The sequence below is a fragment of the Melanostigma gelatinosum genome (genome assembly GCF_949748355.1).
Source record: "Melanostigma gelatinosum genome assembly, chromosome: 1".
Taxonomy (NCBI): domain Eukaryota; kingdom Metazoa; phylum Chordata; class Actinopteri; order Perciformes; family Zoarcidae; genus Melanostigma; species Melanostigma gelatinosum.
The window spans coordinates 11896474-11921622 of NC_136634.1; the positions used below are offsets into that span (position 1 = coordinate 11896474).

The 25149-nt window shown below is 41.1% G+C and overlaps 1 protein-coding gene across 2 annotated transcripts; it reads left to right on the forward strand.

Annotated features, from left to right (window-relative positions):
* The first annotated feature begins 21 nt into the window (after positions 1 to 21).
* Positions 22 to 22641, forward strand: LOC306781148 (chromodomain-helicase-DNA-binding protein 2-like). 2 transcript variants are annotated; one of them, XM_079273866.1, is made up of 37 exons: positions 22 to 186; positions 2692 to 2758; positions 2877 to 2947; positions 5247 to 5306; positions 6714 to 8613; positions 11883 to 12117; positions 12699 to 12785; positions 12954 to 13015; positions 13362 to 13517; positions 13644 to 13771; positions 13864 to 14089; positions 14191 to 14291; positions 14384 to 14425; positions 14536 to 14714; positions 14811 to 14935; positions 15056 to 15272; positions 15360 to 15449; positions 15567 to 15757; positions 15885 to 16073; positions 16185 to 16347; positions 16473 to 16625; positions 17162 to 17233; positions 17497 to 17646; positions 17735 to 17886; positions 17970 to 18066; positions 18154 to 18246; positions 18353 to 18529; positions 18693 to 18892; positions 18980 to 19021; positions 19133 to 19272; positions 19363 to 19501; positions 19583 to 19733; positions 20002 to 20124; positions 20207 to 20329; positions 20609 to 20749; positions 20958 to 21074; positions 21186 to 22641. In XM_079273866.1, the coding sequence occupies exons 5-37, from the start codon at positions 8552 to 8554 to the stop codon at positions 21342 to 21344; spliced, it is 4482 nt and encodes a 1493-aa protein (XP_079129992.1). In that variant the 5' UTR covers positions 22 to 186; positions 2692 to 2758; positions 2877 to 2947; positions 5247 to 5306; positions 6714 to 8551; the 3' UTR covers positions 21345 to 22641. The 2 variants fall into 2 exon arrangements, with proteins under 2 accessions (XP_079129992.1, XP_079129991.1); XM_079273865.1 differs by lacking the exons at positions 22 to 186; positions 2692 to 2758; positions 2877 to 2947; positions 5247 to 5306 and having other exon boundaries at positions 8537 to 8613; positions 20207 to 20323.
* The last annotated feature ends 2508 nt before the right edge of the window (positions 22642 to 25149 follow it).

Below are 25149 nucleotides of genomic sequence, written 5' to 3' on the forward strand. Positions count from 1 at the left end.
TAGGATATGGGCTCAGGCAGAGGGAGCGAGGAGGACACACACTACAGAGGAGCGAGGCGAAGAGAACGGAGAAGAGGAAGGGCGGAAAAGATGCGGCCGAAAGACTCACCAAAACGACTAAAAATGCCCAAAAAGACGACAGAAGACCGGGTAGATGACGGCGGGTAGCTATGGCCTGAGCAATGGGTAAGAACTAACGAGCAATCAAGACATTTGTAGCTGTTAAAATACGACTCGGGTGATCGTCAAAATGGTGGATAGGACGACAGTTAGACGCAGTGTTGTAAAGAAATGGCCATGGTGTGTTCTCAGCGAAGAACACAGAAAACCGGCCCAGAGAGCGTTAACTGCATTTATTTGTGTTTTAGTTCATGGGAATTGCATGTTTGCTAGCTCTACTTCGAGTTGACGTGGTTAGTACTTTGACAGGCACGTTTGTTCTCGACCTGTTTGGAGTTATTTCAACCTACGCATTTAAAATGTGCTTTGTCCTTGAAAAGGGCAAATGCTCGTGTCTGAATTTACTCGACATAAACGTCTCGTGCAGTCTTCGTTTACCCTTTTAAACGCTGTATTGAGACTCGTGGACACCAACACTTCAAGATGAAGCGTTTTTATTTAGTTTCTTTTCAGTAAATTCGTTTTTTGAGGTTTTTACTTGGAATGTACATCAAAAAAATATTTAAAAATTGATTATAATTCACATTATTTGTGATTTTGGTGTATAGATGTAGTTTCTAACCATATTTAAGAAAGTCTTGGATGCTAAATAGTTATTAATTATAAATAGATTATAAATAAATTGTGACAAGTTGCCAAAATGCTCTCAATATGACTATTGTGAAGAATTTGTCTATGGAGTGGTCTCACCGACGTCACGATCTCCTTAGTTACGAGGTCGGTCGGCCATGTTGGAGTACATACAGATCCTACATGGCGGCGCGTAAACAAGGAAGTGCGGCGAAAATACAATACTTTGAATCACTGGATAGTGCATCAAAGGTTCGCTACCTGGCCAAATTGAAGGTTATTGGTAACTTGGATCCCTATACGATGAGTGCAGATCGTTTCAGTGCCGATCCTACTTATCTTCCATCGGTAAACTACGCCAACATCTACACGTATCTCGTGAACACCCCCAGTCCTTACACAAAAGACGAGCTGGAGTGCTACAAAGGGCTCGACGCTTATAATCAGTTTGTCAGTGGATGGGTCCGAGACGTTAAAAGCAACGGTCGTCGAGAATTCTCATATCGTCATTGGAAGGGTAAATATATACAGATCTGGTCCGATATTTAGCAATATTCTATGTTTACTCAGCGCAAACAGACACGTGTGTTTGTTTACATTGTACGTGCATGTCATTGTGTGCAGGAATTCACTTTAAACTAACTCCTAACGTCACCCCCCCCCCACACACACACACATATATATATATATATATATATATATATATATGATCCGACGTTAAACTCATATCAAGCAATGCTGAGGCTGCATCTCTGTGTTTCGCCTGTTGTACGCGCTCGACACGTCTCTGGTACCGACTGCTGTCACCGGCCGATGAAGCTTCGGTAACCTTCTCATGTAAAAGTTTAATTTATATTTCCTTTATTAAATACTGTTCACAAACGAATTTGCAAATAAAATCACTGACCACTTATAAAGTGATCCGCACATACTCGAGTGTACGCCAAATTCCATTCCGTTATATCTCGAGAGATGCGTGACAGCCATTTCTCGCGACTTCGCTTGGATAGCTCCTTCGTGTCATTTCCTTGATGTGTAATGACCGCTGGCAAACGAAAGAATGATTTCTTGTCTCTATCAGCTCTGCTGCCACAACCAAAGACAGCACAAAAGTTCACCACCGATAGGTTATGCGACTCAGCCGTGCATGCCAGTGGCTTTGTGTGTACTCCAACATGGCCGACAGCTAAACTGTGACGTCACACGAGACCACTCCATTGTAGACTCAATACTTAAGCTATACTTGCTTTGTTTGCCAAATAAAGGTTCTGTATGTGATGAAAGCTTAGATATACTTCGAAATACAGAATAGGGTGTTGGCTTTTAACCCTTTATCACACTGAATGGAGAATAATTTAAATATCTACATTCATTTTGTTTCCCATTTACATTAACATCGGCAAGATGTGTAAAGGAAGACTTTTATGTTAGAAAGCCACACTTCAATGAGAATTTGAGGAAACTCAAAATATTGTATTAATGTTAAAAAAATAAATAAATACATTTTAATACCACAGTCTCATGGACAAGGTTGTGGATTTATCCACATGTGACGGTAAATACTACAGCTACTAAAACAGATAACATACAATCTTTTATAACAGATTGTTACATCTTAAGCTATATTGCTAAATCCAAAAGATTACTACCACCCTGCACATAACAAAATGTCTTCTCACTGCTATCCTGAGGCAGAGGTTCCCGTTTAACACGAATTTACTTCCATTTTGTGTCGCCAAAGCGCACAAAGATGAAACATTTTTCCAACTACACAAGCTACGAGTTATTTAGAATTCTGTTAATATCTTAATGAGCCCTGAAACATTCTAAAAAATGATCTTAAAACGAATAACCTATTAAATTTCGCATTTTATGCCGACCCATGTTGCGATTTTTGTTAATTGCGACTACTAAAATAAATCATGTTTTTGTCTTTTGCAGGGATTCCCTTGAAGTTTAGCAAATGTGTGTCAACGAAGAAAAGGGATCATCTGATCCGAGCTAAATGGTATGTACCGTTTAATCCGACTAACCAGCTCCATTGTCCTTACTGCTTCACACGTGTAGCCAGTAGGGGGTGCTGCTATCACGTCTCCTCTCTGAACCGTTATTTTATCTTTTTAAAGGGGGTTGACATTTAACCATCACGGAGCCGTGAATCGAAGGATGCGGGAGATTCGCACTGCAACAGAGATTTGTAAGTATATGTTTTTAAATAGATTAAATGTGTTCAGTAACGGTTTCTTTTGACGAAAAGTAATTTCTGCCCCCTAGTGTATGATGTGGCAAGTATTCACATATTAATAAAAAATGTGTAAGTGATCAAGAACCGTACCGTGAGAGAGACATTTGCGTAGTTAGTTTAAAATAATTATGTAAATGAATCGAATAAAGTGTACAATACTTTGACACTTGGGTACAATACTTTGACACTTGGGGTTTTGGCTCATCATTAAAAAAAATTGACAAGCACACTTCTGAAACACGATAAAAAATCATAGGATGCATCCAGTTCTGATTCCTTTGTGTATTTTTTTGTAGTAAACATTCAGTTATTTAAAAATAACATTCAGATATGTACAATATCAATGATGGTCTTTCAACTAGCTAGCTAACCGTAAAATATTTATTCTTTTTATCATAACAACTGACGATCATCACATTGCGCTCATCAATCATAGTTAAAACATTTGCTGCACCCACAGGTTGATCACTTGCTCGGCGAGTGGCGTACTGGGCCCACGCTTTGCTCAAGGCAGCGAAACGCCGCTGAGGTGTAGCGCAAGCCATTGGAAACGTTGGGTTTTAGAGCGCGTTGTTTGTGAAAAGGCCATTGATTAACTGACTCCTCGGCGAGAAGTAAACTTGATGCGTCGGATCGGCAGTGTGACGAGACTTGACATGCGACCTTTGATCCCGGATCATTTGCCGTTTTTTAGAGTTTTACTCCAATTAAAGAATTGTACTAAGACACCTAGTATAAGTCGGCCATTGGATGCTAAACATCGCTCATGGTGCCACATCTGTCAATAGTTTGACAACCTGTGCAAACTATCCCAATTCGATTACATTAACATTTTTTGATTACATGTAGTAAGTTAGCAAACTGGTGGCAGTTTGCCAAAGTAATCGTAGAAGAATGATTTGCTAATTTGGCAGCCGCGCTCTAAAAGGGCTATTTTAATTTTGACCCACAGCGGGCATCATGACAACAGCCACATTAGTTATTTTAATATCAATCTGTCCAAAATGCGTTTAATAATGGGGGACATGGGGTGCATTTATCTGCGTTCATTATTTCCTCGTGCCACTGCTTTCGATGTGACAGCTGGACACCATTCTCAGACAACACCTTCATTTCATCCAAATCAAAATCACAACATTGTTAATCACAACCTCATTTGCAGCTGCAATGATATTTGCTTTCAAACGAACAGTGTTGCAAAAAACATTTCTACCTAAATATGAATAAGAAAATTTTAAACGTGAGAAATGTCTCAACATGCACCATTCTGATCAGTATGTACAGCAAAACATTGACACTGATTCAGTCCATTCAATCTTCTCTGAAGATGAAACAATAAATATTTTTCTATGCACGTTCCCAAACAAAAAACAACAATTGGTAGAAAGTTGCTCCGAGTCTAGAAAACAAAATTATTTGGCTGCCCTCTTCAAATTTATATTTTCTTTTGTTTTCTTTTTCCAACGTTTTAGAAGGAGCAGTAGAAACTGTCAGGAGTCCTAACAACAGACGACTTTCCCCAAAAACAACATAAAAGCAAAACATACAGCTAGCAATATGATTTTCTTAATGTGAGAAAATGTATTTGGTAGATTTGAGAATAATGTAAACAAAAAGCGGTTTCCATTTTGCAATCATTTGACCACTATGAGAGGAGTTTCCCATGAGCACATAACTGCACCACCCAGCACAAGAACAGCCAACCCCACCGAGAGACAAGTTGGGTTCACGGCTGCAGTTCGTTAAATATGCTTCACTGACTTAAGTTAAGTCATACTGGCATCGCTTCTTCTGTTGTGAGAAAGATTTTTTTTTTTTTTTTTAAACCTCACAATGTTGGTTTAACCCGCACAACAATAGGCTTACAATAAGTATTTTTAGTAACGGCCATCTAGAATGTTGCAGTGGTGAAGGTTTCAATAAAGTCAAAGACTTTGGCTTCTGTTTAAAAAAGAACAATTTTTTTTAAAAATCAATTTCCAGCAAAAACATTTGCCGTATGGAACATCAGATATTGATCTATAGTTATTGCGGTCTTTTGAGATGAACTCATTCCTCACATTCAAATGATTGTATGCTGGAAAACTTTGGTTTTGTCCGTCCATCTTTAGTCGGTTGCAAAGAACATTTATAATCCGAAGACCTAAGCGCCAATCACATTGATTCACTTAGTAATTGGTCACTTATTGTTCCATCTGTGTGTTGATGTGGGTTAATATGGGTATCATTAATTGTCTTATCTTTTCCACAGCGGATACCTGAAGACATGGTGTGAAGATTTTCGAATTTTGAAGAAAAAGAAGACAGCTCTGTAAGTTTTCTTTGTTTGAATTAAGTATTTATTAACTGAGCTCATTGATATAATGAACAGAAAATTTGACTCTCGGGGAAATGTTCCCGACATCCCATTCAGATAGGTTGAGTACAACACACTGTACCCATCATTTATCTTGATTATTTATTGCTACTATTCACTTTTAGTTCTAAAAGCTAGCAAAAGACTTAAGATGTCAGCAGGTAGTGTAACAAACAGTCATTTTGTAAATGTAACTTTATGGTAGTACATGCGCAACAATTTTCATTATGTGGCTACTTCCATTATTAATAATTACGCTATTTTTACTGTGGCTTTATGTGGACATTGACTGCATTGCCTCCTGTTGGTACTTTACAGAAAGCCCACCTTTCTCCAGGAGTTTCTATGTCATCCATCTTTGCTAAGATCTCTGAAAGGTTATTGGCCTTAAAGTTAAAAACAGGATAAAACATGGCCGATGCCTTGTAAGAACTTTGTGTTAATGCCATATTTCAACACCTATAGAGCTACAGGGGTATTTATTTTTCTGATTTTGAGCAGATGTGTGAAATTGCTGTTTTGAAGGGTTGCTTTTATTGGATGCGATAATGTTGGTCGATCATGAATTTGCTTTGATGACTTTGGTAAACATTTTGTTTATTACGTCTATATGGATACTAATTAGCATACAGCGTTGTTTCCCCACATGCCAGTGTTTTGATCGTAATTGATTTGAACATTGCTGTTGCGTAATTAAGATTTATGCAAATTGCATGTTGTGAATTAGGCTGTCTCTAGACTCGGCACACCCCTGTTGGTCAGTTGATGAATTTATTTGCAAATTGTTGTCGCATTTACTCGACTCTGACTTCATTCTGCGGATTTCTTTGAATCCACTAAACTGTCAATCCAGAGCCTTACAACAGTTTGACAGATCTTCCATTACCCGAACGGCTTGTTTCTCACTGTGCAACCTCGTACCAAGAATTCCTATGTGCAACATCCTGCCAACATGTGTTTATTCGTTACATGTGATGCATAAAAAGTTGTATTGAATGTGTTATTGGAACTTAAAACATCACCGTTTGGCATCAACAAGTTTGGTCTTAAATATATAAGTTTTGACACTGGATTACAAACGTCCAACAATCCGTCGCTAGCGTTCGATACGTTGTCGATGAGATGACATTTAAGAGAATAGCAAATTAGTTTCAAAAGAATTAAATGTACTTGGTCAAACAAATTTTTCAGAATGACACGTGCACATTCTTAATGTTGGCCAACGCATGTGAAAGCTAGCCATGAATGTGAATGAGCGTATTAGTTTAGCGAGCCTTGTTTAACTGCTGGACAGTGAATCATTGCTGGTTTCAGTTGCACTGTGGCCTCACATTGTTTCCTTCTTGTTTTTGTCCTATCAAGACGTCAACTGGATATTACTGAAGTGGAGACAGCGTTGTTTCACGTGAAGATGGAAAAGTGATTTGGCAGTTAACCAAAATTTGACACGATGAAACCTTTTTCTTTTTGGACTGGACTTTGACGTTTGGATTTTTATTTTTTACGACAACATGGACACTGTTGCTGGCTGCATAGCGGACTTTGAAAAAATGACACTGTTATTTTTGGGAAACGCAAAATCCGCCTTTGTACATTTGATTTTCAAATGTTGTTCTTAAATAAAGTGTATGTGATCGTATTTTTTTTTCCTGGCTTTGTTTCAATAACTAATTATACAGAAAATCACAATAGGACATTGAGCGTAATATTTGGCTAACGTTGAAGTCCTTTAGCTCGGCTCTTGGTTTTAATATTTCCGCTAATCCGTACAACAAATTAATTTGGTTAGCACTATCAATGTTTGCTAATTCATAGATTAGCATTAGCTTCGTCCTGGGTTGATGAGTCTCCTGAAGTAATGCTCTCTTATTCAAGTGTTGTTCTACGAAGAAACATTATCACTTGATTATTGAGATGAAGGGAAAGTGCTTGAAAATGAGTCGGTTCCAATCAGTCCCAACGCGAAGTCTTCGCTTAATCCATTTAAAGACACACATTTTGTATTTAGCAAGCTTCAACAAAGGATTTTGTCTGAACAGAAATGGTTTCCAAAGGCTCTCTAAAATGGCCTCTGGTCGTCCTTCTTCCTGTCTGAGCAGGAAGTGATGCATTTGGTGCAACCCCAATTTATATACTTTTAAACCTCTCAATATAAGTACTTTTTTTACGAAGTTGGAAGTAAAGGTCTCAACCTCAGGTATTGGGCTTTAAATGACCGTTCAGTTTACATATAAATGCACATTTTAAACGTATTAAAAGGGGTGGGACTTAAACATCACCTGAGTGTGGGGGTAAATGGAAATAACGTCAATCAAAGGCGAAGCTTTCAGAGCTAGGAAGGAGCTCTAGTTGGCGGCTGAGCCTTGGGAAGGGTGCCATGGGCTTTCGTCAGACCGTTTCTCTCGGCCGTTTTTCGACGGAGACCGCTCGATTCTGACAAAAAATTAAAGTGCTGTTCATACGATCGGTGTTTTATCGCGTATTTGGGCGTTTTCGCGTGTTTTTTGGGCCGTTTTGTCGAGCTGAACGAGCCGTGAGCAGAGCGAGCTGCTCGTCGTTGTTTTCCAGACTGAGGTCTGCCTGCTATGGCGCCTCCATCTTTACTCAGCGGCTCTCTGTCGCTCTCAGCCTGACAGCAGACTTTAAAGGCCGAAAAGCTTTTACGAACCAAAGCTTTTTTTTGTTTTATTTCTAATTTATTGTTTGGTTCTTTTTTTTTCACAGCTTGCTGTTTTTATTTCGAGTCGGATAAAAAAAAAAATGAACGCGAATCTAATCGTTCATTTATAGGTTACAGCCTTTCTTCACATTGAATCGGTCTGTTTACATTGTGTAGTTTATAGTTAACGGATTTGTTTCGTCCTTAAATGTTATTTTTCCAACCCCTTCATGTGATGACGCAGTTATAATTAATTGCATGCGGCTTGATCCGTGTATTGAAGGACTCACGTCGGATATTAAACCTATTATAGCAGCATTTCTCAGCTGTATTTTAAATTAGCGATACAAGTAATACTACTAAAATCTTTGGATTTAATGCCCTTTTCTTAGCTCGTGTCGCACCGCCTGAGGTTTTTACTGCCACTGGAGCACAGGCTGTCTTGTGGGACTTTTATGATAGTTCCTGCTTGCTCTAACTTTTTGACAGTAAATACCAGGACTAAAGATCATCCTACCAAAAAGGTTTTCAGGATACTACCATGATGAAGAATAAAAGTAAAAAACAAGAGGAGGAAGCATCGACTCAAAGCAATGCATCAAGGTATGCTCCTTGTACATTTTATACTCTTTTCATATCTGCTGTGATTGTTTACATGTCAAGCATGGTTGATCGTGTGTGTGTGTGTGCGACGTGGTTTTAAAGAAGTGTACCACTGTCACGGATGACCTTGCTATTGTTTAACAGCCACACCCTGATTTGACCATTTCTTACACTCAATACTGAGGTTCCAGGCCTGTGTTAAGAGATCATTGCCCACAACGTGTTCAGTGTTAGACCACAGGTAAACATCTGTCCTGTTTTATGTTCTGATGGTTCGTCACAGATGTTTCATGTAACGACCTTGTCTAACTAGTTGTTGCTGCATTGCACCATTTTATCCACGTTGTTGCTTTTGGTTTTTATTTATTTCACACAATGTTTTGCTTTGATGTCACTCATGGTCAGTCTTTAAGATGTGTTGTATATAACATACTTTATCATTACTTCTTTGGCCTTAAATCAGGTTGCATGTTGCTTTAATTTACTTTATTTTTTTATTTTTACATCAATCTGTAAGCTTTTATCTGGACCTGTAGTTGAAGTTTTGATCAAATTAGAGAGTTTTATGAAATCCAAGTGAGTTTAGACTCACTCCAGCTCATTCAAGCCCTTCGTCTCAAACATTTGAATGTCTTTTTATGTAATTGTCTCTTGTTTTAGATGGATAGCAAAACTTAAAACTACTTTACTCTGTGTATTATGACAGTATGTCAATGTTTACATGCTTATGTAACATATGTTTTCAGGAGAAGGTTGATTTTACTTTAGTTTTAGGGCCTTATGAACTATTTCAGTCTTATATATTTCTCTGAAATCAAATGTTTATTATTATTAGAATATTGAATGGTTGTTTTCACTTGTCAAGCCAGATATTTAATTCATTGCTGGCCCCTAACACATGCATTTACTGTCATCAGATATGTTTAAACGGCACTTATTGTATTAATATTGGCTTTATGGATATTGATGGTGTTAGTTGAACCCGTTTGATGCTTGTGAATGTTACAGAATAACACTGTTCTGTTTAAATCTGGCTATCTGTATTACTTGACAGGTGGATTATATTTAAGTGCTTATGGCCAAGAGTCTTGACACTTAAATATATATATTTCACAGTATTGTCTGCTTTTCTTTTTAGGAAGATAGTAAAACTTTGTGTATTCATTATCCTCAGGTATCTGAATCTTCAAATATCAAAACGAGTGGAAACACCTCTATTTTCATCAATAAAGATGTGTTTTAAAACTAATAACCGGTGCATTTGCATGGTGTCAGAACACTGCAGGAATTCAGAAACTGCACAAGTGGCCAGCCATTACTGTTCTTATTTTAAATGTTTGTTTATTGTGTAAATGCTGTGGCCCAACATACATTCTTAGTGTTAGGATTGCTGCCATGTTTTCACAATAAATAATGCAGCCTGATCACAATAGCCTGTTGTGTTTTTAGATAAAGACACAGAAGTTTGGATACTAAATGCAGGTAATCACCCTCACAGCATTTTACTGACTGTACACTGCAGCAGGTTACATCACACGTGTAGTTTTTCTGTGTGATCTTGTGGCAGCCATTTTGGTATTTTCAGCTGTGTGTGTGTGAAATATGTCCTCTGCTACTGATGACAGCCTAACTTTTACAGACTGCTAGATGAGCACTGTGGGCATGCACTGCAGCAGAAAGAACAGAAACTTGTTTGACTCTATGCAACATTAATTATGATAAAAGTGCTATATACATATATATGTATATTCACATGCTCTCCTGAGTCACAAAATGGCCCTTGCTTTGTGGGCCCAGCTTGCTCACTTATCTGTATTAAAGCTCAGAACTACACGGAGGAGGAACAGGAAGAGTTCAGACCTTTAAAGGCCTGCACACTGCGCTCTAATAGGCTAGAGTTCCACCTAGTAACACGCCAGCCAATGATAATTCGAGATTTTCACCATGTCCCGCCCACTATTGACCTCATTTAAAGCGGAAGAAGGCATGCACTTCCGAGTTAGGCAATCGAGGCTGCTGCTTATTGCAGGCTGTGAAATTTAGTAACTCGCTCCAGTAGTAACTCATTCATAATACTGACATTAACACCAGTCATGTTAATTCATTTATTTTAGTTGTATCAATGTCAGAATACAGTCATGGTCATTCTATACACAGTAAGACAAATATGAATTATTTTGTTCTAAAAAATAACAAAAGATGAAACGACAATCATAAATGTTTTTCTTAGTTATACATAAACCCATCTCTCTCCAGAGAGATCCATGTGAGGCAGTGAGTTACACTGAGTGAGTGCTCCCCCATGTGTCCAGACGAGGTACTGCACGCAGAGAAACCCAGACAGGAGAGATCACCATTTCAAGCTCGCCCCCCATAACATTAACGTACAGTCATACCAGATACAGTCTAATAGTGTTATTGTTTACAAAATGTATACTTTTGTTTCAAATCAATTGCATCAGGATATACCCCTTAAGCTCCTCTGGTGCGGTGAGTCCCCCCCCATGCTGTGACAGTGGTTTGTTACCAACCAGGGGGTTTAAAGGAGGCTCAATAAATCTGAGGGGTCAAAATATGATAAAGATTGTTTTTTACTTTTTTCTATTCCACAAATTGTTTATATTCTTTAATATTTTCCCTTTTCTTGTGATACTGAGTACGTCGTCCTTTTCAGGCCTCTTGAATCTGAATTATGTTAAATGCTCAAAACACTTATTGAACTCAGGCTGTAACCTGTGACGATGGGTCACAAGCAGACACTTCAGTTTAAGGAGTCATCAGCTAAGGTTCTTAAGTGTTAACTGTGTTGGCCTTTTCATTCTGTTCCACTTTATTATATCAATGTAGGTTAGCAGAGAGGAAATATTTTTGCACTCAAAGCAGCGCTGACGTGTTAAACTCAGTTTTAACTCGGTAATTTACTGATGAATTAAAAGTCCGTCTTTTCAAAAGGACTAAGTCGATTTGTGTGCCTTAGAGAGAATGAGCTTATTATACGACTGTAAGCGGACTAAAGAAGATGCTGCATGATGTAATTAGGTTTCTGTTTCCTCTCAGCTGACGGTCACCATTCACTCATGCCATCAAGCTCTTCTCCGTGTCTCAGTGAGAGTGTGTGCACTTTGAGTTTATTTATTTTTAAGTTGCTGCCACAACTCTACTCACACGTGTCGTTGTTTGGTGTACAGAATTGTTGTTTGGTGTAAAATGGTGCTCAACAAATGCACTGTGCAAAATGGAAAAGAATCAACGTGTTCTTGTTCCTGTAGCAACTCGGCCTCAGAGGAATCCAACCGCTCTGCGTCGGAGTCGGCGAGTCAGTCGGAGAGCGAGCATGGCAGTGAGAGGAGGAGATCCCACAACTCCGAGTCCAACAGCTCCTCAGAGTCACACGGTCACTCGGAGTCCGAGAGCGAGTCTGCAGAGTCCAAATCACAGCAAACCACAGCAGGAGTGAAAGACAAGCCAGTTAGAAAGAAGGAGCGACTGGCAGATGTGAAGAAGGTAAAGGTGAAAGGTCACCTGGCTGCTGAAAGCTCTCCTGTGGCCGCTTCCTGTTTCTAAAGCGCTTCCTGTTAACTTTGTTTGTTTAATCAGGCTCTTAATGTCATTAGGAAGGTTTAAAATGCAAGACGTTTGTAGTGTTAAGCCACGTTTCTTACTTCCCTCTTTGTGTCCATGTTAGACTGCAGCCAGTAGGTAGCAGCTGGTGGCGAGGTAGCTGCAAAAGTCGTCATAAGCAATTATTTTGACAATTGATTTGTAATTTCATTGTCATTTTGTAAGCATAAGAGCCACAAAATATCACTCTTTAAAGCTTTCTTGATTGAGAATGTTTTCTCTGTTTTATGTACTTTTATGTAACTCTAAAAAAGACAAAGTAAGGCATTTAAAAACGCCGCCGTGGACTCTGACTGAATGGGACATTTGTCGCTATATCCCAGTATTTCATAGACTAATCAATTCATTGAGAGTCAGATAATGGAACGAGTATTTGCAGCCTGATGGCACATTCCTACAAATTATAATCTGACGTGACATATTTGTAAAGTGGTTCTCTCTGATAGCAGTCGCTCTGTTTACAGATGTGGGACGAACATCCAGATGTATATGGAGTCAGGAGGTCGAACCGCAGTAGACAGGAGCCGGCTCGTTTAAACATCGGAGCTGGGGTAAGCAGATGTTTTTGAAACAATAAAGACAAAGAATACTGATATTCATCATGGCCCGGCTTTTTACAATCTATTGGCATCAACGAGCCTCTTGTGCCACCTAGTGGACACTGTGAAGAAGTGCTGCTACAGTTCATGTGGAAACAAAGCTCTTCTGACTATTTACAGGGGAGCAGTGACTCTGAGAGTGAGAGTCCCAAGAGAAAATCATCCCGAATTAAAAAAAAAGAGTAAGTGTGAAGACTGAGAACATCTTTGGGTATTTGTTGTTATTTAATTTCATGTTGCAGCCCCTTATTCTTTCAATTCTGCCATGTTGAGACACTTGCACCAAACTCCTTTTTTTAGCAAGATGCTTTTACTTTGCTGTGAAGTAGTTCACACCTGCAGCATGGTGTCTAAAATACAACATGTAAAATGTATTCCAATCATGACACAAACATTTTTCAAAATCGTAAAAGAAATGTTGTCACACACAGTCGGCCAAAAGAGCCCAAAACCCACTGCGACGATGATCCAGGAGGCTGGTTCCTAAAGTGGTTTGTGTGTTTGTTTGCGTAACTGTGTGATTTACAGACCTCAGACCAAATCATCAAGCAACAAAAAGCAACTGTCTCAAAAAAGCAGGAAGTCCAGGAAACAGGACTCCTCTGCTGAAGACGACGATGAAGACGACGACGATGGCACTCCAAAGAGACAGACTCGAAAAAGGGGTGCAACAAAAGTCAAAAGGTGCATTTCTGAACCCAAAGCGGTTCATCAGCCGTGTCCCGCTGCGGCGAATCTTTCCACCTGGACGTTTTGTTTAGTTTTCAGCACGTCAGGCTAATGCTTGTCCCCGGGTCTGTTGTGTCACAGTTACAAAGACTTTGAAACGGACTCTGATGACCTGATTGAAATGACGGGGGACGTAGCCGAGCAGGAGCAGGATGACGACAGCGAGACCATTGAGAAGATTATGGACACCAGGACGGGCAAAAAAGGAGGTTGGGCATTTTAACGTGACTCTTCCTATTTTGAAAGCCGTTTTGTATCTCATTAAAATGTCTAAAAGTTTTTTGTTTTTTTTCTCCTCTAGCCACCGGGGCCACCACTACTGGGTATTCCGTGCAGGAAAACGGGGACCCGAATGAAGGCTTTGACCCCGAGAGCGATGAAGGGGAGACTCACTATCTGATCAAGTGGAAGGGCTGGTCCTACATCCACAACACGTGGGAGAGCATGGACACCCTGCTGCAGCAGAAGGTCAAGGGACTAAAGAAAATGGACAACTACAAAAAGAAACAAGATGAGCTCAATTCATGGTAAAAAAAAAAAACCACGCGTCCTCACGGCAACAGACGAATGTCTTGCTGATGTTCATCTTTTGAGGGTTTTCACTGTCTGCTCTGTTCCTTGATTGTAGGTTGAGCAGAGTGTCTCCTGAGGATGTAGAGTTCCATAACTGCCAAATGGAGCTCATATATGACTTGAACAAGCAGTTTCAGATTGTGGAGCGCATTATCGGTACGAATTCATTGTCTGACGTATTTGCAGCAGATCGTCTTTTAAAAAAAATTACCCTTAAGATTTACTGAAAAGAATTTTATTGTCAACAGCAACAAAAACTGGGAAGACACCAGGATCCACTGAGTTCCCCTGTAAGTCCATTTTCTGATTTCTTACCATCACTGTTGCATTCTGTTGACTTTTTAAATGTTCTGAATGTTACTTTTGTCGTAATCATTTGTCTGCTCTTTTTATTCAACAGCTCACAGTCACAAGACGCCGTCCTCCAATGAGCCGGAGTATCTATGCAAGTGGATGGGCCTGCCCTATTCCGAGTGCAGCTGGGAGGATGGAGCCCTGGTTGGAAGGAAGTTCCAGCACTGCATCGACCGCTTCAAGAACCGAATCTCCAGTAAATCCGTCCCCTCTAAAGACTGCAAGGTAAGAGTGGAATGACCCAAGATGGAAGAGTCTTCATGATTTGTTTTTTTATTTTTCTCCTCCTCGTTAAATGTGTTTTTCTAACGATCATTTCAGGTGTTAAAGCAAAGACCGAGGTTCTCTCCTCTGAAGGAGCAACCGCCGTATATTGGAGATGATAACCTTCAACTGAGAGATTATCAGCTGGATGGGGTGAACTGGTTGGCCCACTCCTGGTGCAGGTACTGTGTAAATGAGTGTTGTAATATACCTGGGTTGGTTTTGATTATGGTACCTCATTTGAAAAAGTGTCTTTTCTTTTCTTTTAAAAGTGCCTTTTTCTTTTATTCCTCCGTCCTCAGGTGCAATAGCGTTATCCTCGCTGATGAGATGGGGCTGGGAAAGACCATCCAGACCATCTCCTTCCTGTCGTACCTGTTTAACCAGCATCAGCTGTACGGACCCTTCTTAGTGGTGGTGCCTCTGTCCACGCTCAGCTCCTGGCAGAGGGAGTTTGAAACCTGGGCTCCTCACATGAACGTGGTGGTCTACCTCGGTGACGTCATGAGCAGGAAATCGGTACGTTGACTCCTGAATGTCTTAGAGTCTGTTGGTCTCTACGGAGTTGGTTACATGAACTTGTGTTTTTGCTCCTGTTCGATGTAGATCCGTGACTACGAGTGGGTAAACCATCAAACGAAAATAATCCGTTTCAATGCACTGTTAACCACTTATGAAATTCTGCTCAAAGACAAGGTAGGTGCCGGGATCAGCATTTCTTCACGGTTGTGTTTCTGGTTTTCTTTGCCGTATGTCTGTGCCTGAAGAGATTCGGATCACTGCGGCTTACGAGAGCTTACCGTTTGTCTGCAGGGGGTGCTTGGGAACATCAACTGGGCGTTTCTGGGTGTGGATGAAGCTCACAGGCTGAAGAATGATGACTCCCTGCTGTACAAATCATTAATGGAGTTCAGGTCTAACCACAGGCTCCTCATTACCGGCACGCCACTGCAGAACTCCCTCAAAGAGCTCTGGTCACTGTTGCACTTCCTCATGCCTGACAAGTACGTCCTGGTTTAGACGTTTTTCTTTTTTTTTTTACATGATACCCAAGGAAAAGCAGGGAAACACCACCGGTTTGACTCCCAGCCGTGGATGAGTGACGTCTGTTGTCTTTGTCGTGCACAACAGGTTTGATTCCTGGGAGGATTTTGACGATGTACACGGGAAAGGAAGTGACAACGGTTATCAGAGTCTTCACAAAGTCCTCGAGCCCTTCCTTCTGCGGCGTGTTAAGAAAGACGTGGAGAAATCTCTCCCCGCCAAAGTAGAGCAGATTCTCCGTGTAGACATGACTGCACAGCAAAAACAGTTCTACAAGTATGATTGTATTTTTGTCTTTTTGTTTTCACTACTTCAGTCTTTCAGCGTCTTGTACAGTAGCTGCATTTCTCCTCCCCATTAACTTCATTTGTTCCTCAATATCTCCAGGTGGATTTTGATGAGGAACTATAGAGCTCTTTACAAAGGCACCCAAGGCAGCTCCTCTGGCTTCCTGAACATCGTTATGGAGCTTAGAAAGTGCTGCAACCACAGTTTCCTCATTAAACAGCCTGAGGATATAGATGGTGAAACACAACAGGAACACCTGCAGGTATGTCTCCTGATTGAACCCTCCTTAGCTCCCAGCAACACCTCCGGATATCTCTGCAAAGGAAACGAGTCCAAAGTGAGGGCTCGGTGCTTCTTCATGTGTCCCGTCTTTGTACTTTTTTTCAGAGTGTAGTGCGGGGCAGCGGGAAGCTGGTGCTGCTGGACAAGCTGCTGACCAGACTCCGAGAAAGAGGCAACCGAGTCCTGATCTTCTCCCAGATGGTCAGGATGTTGGACATTCTGGCTGAATACCTCGCCAAGAATCGCTACCCGTTCCAGGTACGCTGTCAACATCTGCAGGGCTTCATTGTGCATCTCCGTACGACACGTCTGATTGGTTCTCTGCCAAAAGGAAATGATTTTTGGAACATAACTGTGAAATGTACTAAGACTACCCTTTTTTTGTTCTTATTTGCTGAAAAATGTCCATGAAATCAAGCATGTAGTGCTGTCAGCTCGTCAACCATCAGATTTTCTAAAAACCTCATCATCGTATCACCAGTACCTCCAGAAACGGTGTCTAGTCTGACAGTTTGTTGTCTTCATTGGTGTTTACAGTGCAGGGAGCTGTTGGGTCGGATGTCAGTGTTGGTGCACATGTACTCCGCCGGGCTGAGAGATCCTGTTATGTTATTTATATCAACAAGTTGTTTTCCGCTGGAGACCAGACTAACTCCCGGAAAGTCACTGGACTTTGGTTGTTGTTGCTGACGGTGTGTCGACATCGGTGTACACTGCTGTGATCGGTCTGAGCACGGAGACGTATGGGTACGATGGCATGTCAATGTCTCTCTCGCTGTCTCTTTCCTCCTTAGCGGCTGGACGGTTCCATTAAGGGAGAAATACGAAAGCAAGCCCTTGACCACTTTAATGCAGAAGGCTCAGAGGTATGTATACTCATATTTTATTTTAGTTGAATATTTGCATATTACAAACAGGACTCTTATCTTATTGGGATGATGACTGTTTCAAACAAACATACGGTTCATTTTTTTGCAGGATGTATTTTATAAATGGTGTAAAAAGGATCAAATATACAGCAGCAGTTCATTCACGTTTACTATTTTGCTCTTATTCATCAGGCGTTTCCAAATGGTGTGTGGTGTATTGCTAAATGAGATCCGTATTAACAGTTTCATCCATTTTCCAGGACTTCTGCTTCCTGTTGTCCACCAGAGCTGGAGGTTTAGGGATAAACTTGGCCTCGGCGGACACCGTCATCATCTTTGACTCTGACTGGAACCCTCAAAACGACCTGCAGGCACAAGCCAGGGCTCACAGGATCGGCCAGAAGAAACAGGTAACCCTTCGCCCCAAATCATGACTTTCACTGTACATGTGACATAGAATGAAGAAGATAGTTGTACAGCAATGCTTTCCTCTCGTAGGTGAATATTTATCGACTGGTCACCAAAGGGACAGTGGAGGAGGACATCATTGAGAGGGCAAAGAAGAAGATGGTTTTGGACCATCTTGTCATCCAGAGGATGGACACCACTGGTCGAACTGTACTTGACAGCAACTCGGACACAAACACGAAGTAAGATGTCAGAAATCATCTTGTTTAATATTTGGACACTGAACCTCTGTGTGTTCAACATTGTTTTTGTTTTTGTTTCCCAGTTCAAACCCATTCAACAAAGAAGAACTGACCGCCATCCTCAAGTTTGGTGCAGAGGAGCTCTTCAAAGAGGCAGAAGGAGAGGAGTCTGAACCGCAGGTATTCCATCAAGTAATACTCTTGTGTGCATTAAAAATACATGTTACGTATTTGTGGAGTTGAACCGGAATGTGTTTCTTCCTGTAGGAGATGGATATTGAGGATATCCTGAGGTTGGCTGAAACAAGAGAAAGTGACCAGGGCTCAAGTGCGACGGATGAACTTCTGTCTCAGTTTAAGGTTCCCGTCACTTCTTTGTATACCGTAGCATTGTTGTGAAGCATCCAAAGATCCCCCTCTTGCATAAATCTGATTTGTCCCGCCCTTCCTCCTCGTGTCGCTGCAGGTAGCCAATTTCTCAAGCATGGAGGAGAGCGTTCCAGAGTTTGAGGACCGGTCCATACGGGAATGGAATGACATCATCCCCGAAGAGCAGCGACGCAAAGTCGAGGAGGAGGAGAAGCAGCGGGAGATGGACGACATCTTCATGCTGCCCAGAAGCAGAAGGAGGATTCTTACAGATGTATTTTGTTGCTTGACTTTAACTTGTGTTTGTGCACACATTTCAGCAACAGACACGATGAAGTGTTGCATCTCTGAATCCTACTTTACACGGCTTTCTGTCTGCCAGCAGCTGATGTAAATCTGGTCATAAGGTGTTGCTCTGGTTCCTCTTGTCTTTTCAGGCTCGGGCCAATGACAGCGACAGCGACAGCGACAGCGACAGCGACAGCGACAGCGATGTGGGCTCCAAGCTGAAGAACCGCTCCTCAGGCTCCGAAAGTGAGACCGATGACAGTGACGACGACAGGAAGCCCAAGAAGAGAGGCAGACCCAGAGCCCGCAAAAACAATGTGGAGGGTTTCACCGATGCAGAGATCCGCAGGTAAAGTACTTACTTTTTATTTTGTATCACAGTGAAGTTCCCTTCCGTGAACACAATTTAATGTATTCATTATAATATCATTAACAGGTTCATTAAGGCATACAAGAAATTTGGATCTCCACTCGAAAGGTCAGCTTTGTTAAATGATATTAATAGTAAATGTACGGCTCATCATTGGATCGCATGCTTTGTTAGACATCGTAATAGCTCAAAGAGTCACGTGCGTCTCTCTGTATCCAGGTTGGAGGCCATTGCCCGAGACTCTGAGCTGGTTGACAAGTCCATTGCAGACCTGAAGAGACTCGGTGAACTGATTCATACCAGTTGTGTGACTGCAGTGCAGGAGCACGAGGAGCACCTTAAAGAGAACCCAGTTGAAGGTATGTTGCCTTTACTTGGTGAGAGTGTCTTTGACATCGTAGCATTTTTTTTTCCGGGGCCCCCAACAAACACGCATGTTGTTGTTTCAGCTAAAGGTCCTGGGAAGCGGCGAGGAATTAACATCAAGATCTCGGGAGTGCAGGTCAACGCCAAGTCCATCATCCAGCACGAGGAAGAGTTTGAGCCGCTGCACAAAGTGGTGCCTTCTAATCCTGCCGAGAGAAATAAGTAAGACACCGCTGCAGAGATGAGGAGCAACACGGGCGTTGCATTACAAATGATTACATTTGACAAATGTGTTTCCCACAGCTTCAATCTGACATGCAGAGTCAAGGTGGCCCACTTTGATGTAGACTGGGAGCTGCAGGATGACGTTCAGCTGCTGCTTGGTATCTATGAGCACGGCTTTGGCAACTGGGATCTGATCAAGACGGATCCTGACCTTAAACTCGCTGATAAGGCAAATCTCTAATTTCTACCTTTATCACCAAGTCGGAGATGAATGAAAATCTAAATATTAGGAATTCAGCACACACTCGACTTCAACGCATGCATTAATTTTGTACTTTTGGACCAAAACTGGCCCGTTTTTAAATATTGTAAAAGCTCTGAGAATGTTGTTTTTATAAGTTCTGGTCAGATAGATTCCTCCGTCCTCTTATTAGCACTTGCACTACAATCAGCACCTCTTTCAATCATCAGTCTAACAGTCACCTCCCATTGCACAGATTCTCCCAGACGATCCGAGCAAGAAGCCTCAGGCAAAGCAGTTGCAGGCGAGAGCCGAGCATCTCCTCAAGCTGCTGAAAAAAGAACAAGACAACGCAGACCTGTCTAAAGCAGGGGAGGAGGTACGCTGACTCGTCTGTACTGTTCTCACCACACGGCGTTTGCCTTTGACGCGCACCGCTCATCCAGTCTGTTCCTCCAAAGGTCAAAGTGAAGAAGAGGAAGCCTCGGGTGAAAAAGGAGAACAAGATCCTCAAGGATGAGCAGGGCAACGACATCTCCTCCCCCCGCCTGTCCGACAACCCGTCGGAGGAGGGCGAGGTAAAGGTCGGTGTCACCTGCTGGTCTGGAGGCTGAGTTGTGCTTCTGTGTTGCGGTTTGATTTGAACCAAAAACTTAAATGCAGTGGCGGATAAATGACCCGCCAGACTATAAGTCAGGCCCCGTGAAGTAGGGAACTACAACGTCACCACTTTAACAAAGACGTGTAAGTCAGCTTTATCTTTAGAGAGGCAGAGCAATGCTCCACTTGATTCGGTAAATCCTCTCTCGCAGTAAGACCTACTGTTACGCTGTTTTAACACACGCTGTCTCGCGTTGGAACAGGATGATGGAACAGAGAAGTCCCCCGCCAAGAAAAGACAAAAGAAGGAGGACAACAAAGAGAACAAAGAAAAACAGGGAACTCCTAAAAAGGAGAAGGACGGGGACAAAGAGAAAAAGGGTGCCAAGCCCAGAAAAGAGAAGGTATTTCAGCAGAGAATTCATGACCTCATCATGGGTTCTCAAACTTGCATGGATATAAGGTTGATGGAATAATGTTTTATATGCTGCACTTCATTATAGCATTGAAACGCGGCGATGAAGTCCGTCACCATCCTGTGAATCAGCCATTGACGGCATGAATGGCAGAAATGGGTTGCTTGTCTTTATGTGTGCTGTTTTTGTCTTCCAGGCTAAAGCGGTCAAAGGGAAGAAGACTCAAGGTCCAGTTCACATAACGGCTGGGTCAGACCCCGTTCCCATTGAAGGAAACGACGATGATGAACTCGACCAGGACACTTTCAGTGTTGTAAGTCTCTTCTTTCATTCCTGTGCAAAGAATTAAGCCGGTGACCTTTGATAAGCAACTTGCGAGCAGTGCATTACAATAACACCAGCACTTTGTACACATTGTGTCCAGTGTAAGGAGCGCATGAGGCCGGTGAAAAAGGCCCTGAAGCAGCTGGATAAACCAGATGAGGGTCTGTCTGACCAGGAGCAGCTCCAGCACACCCGCACATGCCTCCTGAAGATTGGAGACCGAATCACAGAGTGCCTTAAAAAAAAAAAAATTAATTAACCCAGAATCTGAAATTTACTTTCTACTGACGTGGTTTCTGACAAAAAACGCATGGGATGGTGCTGTATAGTTTTACTGGACTTTTTGTCATGTATTCTTCATGTTAACATCTGCTTGATGTCCAAATTCCCGCAAACAAATGCTTTTGCATGCTTGGTCTTGATACATAACAACGTGAGTATATTTCATTTTTTTAGTTCTGAAAATATTCAGTGTGACTCAAGGACTCTTCAACTGTGCAGTTATGACAAAGTGAATGTACATTTCTGGGTCAGAACACACAAAAGATCAGAATGGGGGAAAAAAAACAACACTTCAAGCCTCTCCCTTAAAACGCGTTCACACTTCAAAGGAAGCAGTTTTATTTCAGTCTCGTTTTCAAAGAAATGGAAACGGAGGAAACAGCTGTGAGTACACACATCTCTGTGTCAAAAAATTAAACAGGGACTTTGTTTTTCGTCAATAAACTTGCAAAACTTGTTTTTGGTTTAGATGTGGGAATAGGGGAATTAGCTACAGTCTTCAAATAGTTACCACAATGACGTGAATTCATTTTACAACAGGAACTGTCTGTAGCAGAGGACTCAGTTCTAATAAAAGCATAGAATCAGCCTCTGTACATGAGCAGGGTTTTTCCACAGTTTCACCAACGAATAAAGATAAAATAAGACGTCTCCATGATGGAAGACACACTCAGACAAACAGGCAGAAATCTGATCTGCACATAGTCCGAAACTAAAATGAGACATGACACACTCCTGAAATGAACAGTGGTCATACAGTCTGATGGATAACACGGGAAATAGCCAGAAATCTGCTAACGATCACTGTATCAAAAACATGTTTGACAGTTTGATTCAAAAACCTTTTCAGACATTCACACACATCACTCCATGTCGCTTGTATGTCAAACAGCGACAACAAAGGTATCCAATCTTCTGTGAATGTCAGAAACTCTGTTTATGACACACTGTTCCTTCTCCTGCAAAGAAAAAGTTGTACAAGTTGGGCATTGCAATATTTTCTGTGGTAGTAGTCATTCAGACACAGCTGGAGGCCACGGTGCACTCAATCAAATAACAGTTTGGATTAAAAAAAACAAAGTCTCCTACAACACCATTTAGTGCAGAAACCTAATCTAGGTGTGTTCTGCAACGGTGTTAGTTTCCTTTAACTCAATTTAGTGTGCAGACAGAGACGTTTGTGAACTCTGTTATTTCTTCTGTGTACTTTATATCAGACTTTTGGTTAATTATATATTCTGTATTTGAAATAAAGATAGAACAATTTCAACGAACCAGTTGTGCTTTGAGTTATTTTATTTTTTTTAAAGTAATTAACTCTATTTAGTGGGCCAAGTGGTTTTACGGACTTATTCACAATCGAGTAAAACTTCCATTTTAAACTCACATTGTCAAAACATTTCCCACAACAGTCAAAGCCAGCCAACTCTTCAGGGGTGGAAACAGTCCATTTCTAGTTAGACATTACAAGAGTCAGTGAGCCATCAGCAGAAATGATGGTGGGAGATGATCCATGTATACTTTACTGACTGTTCATATCTCAAACAAGAGATACCAGATTTTGGGATCATTTTGACGTAACATTGTCTTTGATTTGGAAAATAAGACACCGAGTGCGTGTCGCACATGTTAAATACTGTGGTTGTTTGATTAAACGACATTATCACATGATTGAACACACTTGATCACAGGATTCACATTCAGAGCAAACAGATGCATTTCATAAACACCTCACAAATGTACCCTGACTGTATTATTTGAGCTTTTAATCAAATTTGAACCTCGAAAAAACGTAAGTCAGCTGAGATAGCAGCAAAACAGGAACGTCTACCACATACAGTAAAAAAATATACGCTTACTTCATACATAAAAGGACAGACCACCTTCAACAGTATATATGCACAGCAAAGTGGTTGGTAGATAGAAATATATTTGGTATGAAATTTTTGTTTAAAAAAAAATCAATTGCTGTATGTCAATAGATTCTTCAAAGTGTGCACATTTTTCAGTTCAATAGAGTATTCTCTGCGTAATATTTGTTGCATGTTGACATTTGATGCAATGACTGGTGGGCTTAATTTTTAATGAGTGTATATCAAAGCAGGCGCTGGTTCCTTTCTACTATAAACTCCTCCTGTAGCTCAAGCGTAGAAATTTAAATGGCAAGAACTGTCAGAAAATGTAATATCAGAGAGAAGTGTGCAGGTAATTTGTGCCACATAAAGCAGCCGTAAAGCTGCAAACAATGATATCCACGTGGCTCCCGTCCTTGTAACACAGATGAAAGCCATGCACAAGCAGAATATGAAGTTGCTGATCTTCAACCACACAAAAAAACACAACAGGAAATCACTTCAGTTGTCCCGTGCAAGACAGCAGTTGTCAAATAGTGATGTCCATGCTGGGATTCACCTGCAAAACAAAATGAAAACTCAGTTACAGTGAACTGTATCTGGTGCGCCCATATGGTTAGGAGGAAACGTTCCCCTGCAGTCCGGTCTGACTTGCATGTCGAGAATGTCAGGTAAACAGGACGTCGTGTCTTCCTTTGAGGAAGTGTTGTGCGTTAAAGAACAATGGAGAGGACGGAAGGGTGAAACCTAATACCAACATCAGATACCTGCAATGTTTCTTCAGGAAGTTCAAGTGAGAAATACACATTGAAATGCATACTTTGATATTCCTATTCTGACGCTGTGGTTTTATACTGCATGGCAGTACTTCTAATTGTTGTGTGCTTAATATTAAGGACAATAGTAAAAGCAGTCAGACATCCGCTTTAGTGGCACTACACTAACTTTGTCAAAACTATGGTGCCACCCAGCAACATTTGACAGTCAAAAGAGAGTCATGTGCGTTACCTTAGGGAAATAAAGGTTAACATATGTGACCACAACATTGGTTAGATAAGTAGAGGCATTGAGGAAAAACAAGAGAAGTAAAACCAGACAATTCAAAAGGACAAAATTACTACAAAAGGGTTCAGTTCTTTGAAAATACACTAATCTTTTATGTTTCATTTGTTTGACTGAGCTAAACCCTTTCAAAGAAGCACTATTTATTTGGGAAATATTCTGTACAGATGCATTTCTGTAGAAATAAAGGGCCAGAGTGTGAACTGATGAATATCTCCACTGTTACAGTAACTGTATCTCATGTGTGGACATCTCTCGCAATGGGATTCGGCCTGCAATCGTTCTTATTTGGTCAGTAGAAACAGTAGAAAAACTAAAGTGTTCTTCCAGCTGAGAATAACATGACGCATTTTAAATTAAAGAAACAAACAAACCTGTATTTGACGTCAAAGAGGGTCGAGTCGTCCTCATCGTCGTTCTCCTCATTAAGAGGGGCCATCTCCACACGCTCGGCAGGTGTCGTTATAATGTCATATTTCCTTGTTTTTCTCAATCGTCTCCCAGATCTGTGAGGAAGAAAAACGTTGCCAAACATGAGCCGAGCAGAAGAAATGCAATCTCGCCCATTTAGTCTGACTGACTAAACCACAACATCAGCTGTGCAGCTATTCCAGTTCAGATAGTGAGGATTAAAGCGGTGACATCTTACAACCTCAAACTAATACTTCCCGAGGAAGAAAACGTGCTGGAACGATTATTCAATCGACATTAATTGAAAATTGATTGCCACCATTTGTGTGTAAATTGTGTGATTTATCAACCGAAATGCCAAATTCTATTCATACCTTTTCAAATGAAGATTAAATATGCTTTTTCCCCTTGTTTCAAATCTTTGTAAAGCAATTCAAAGACGTCACTATTTTCTGA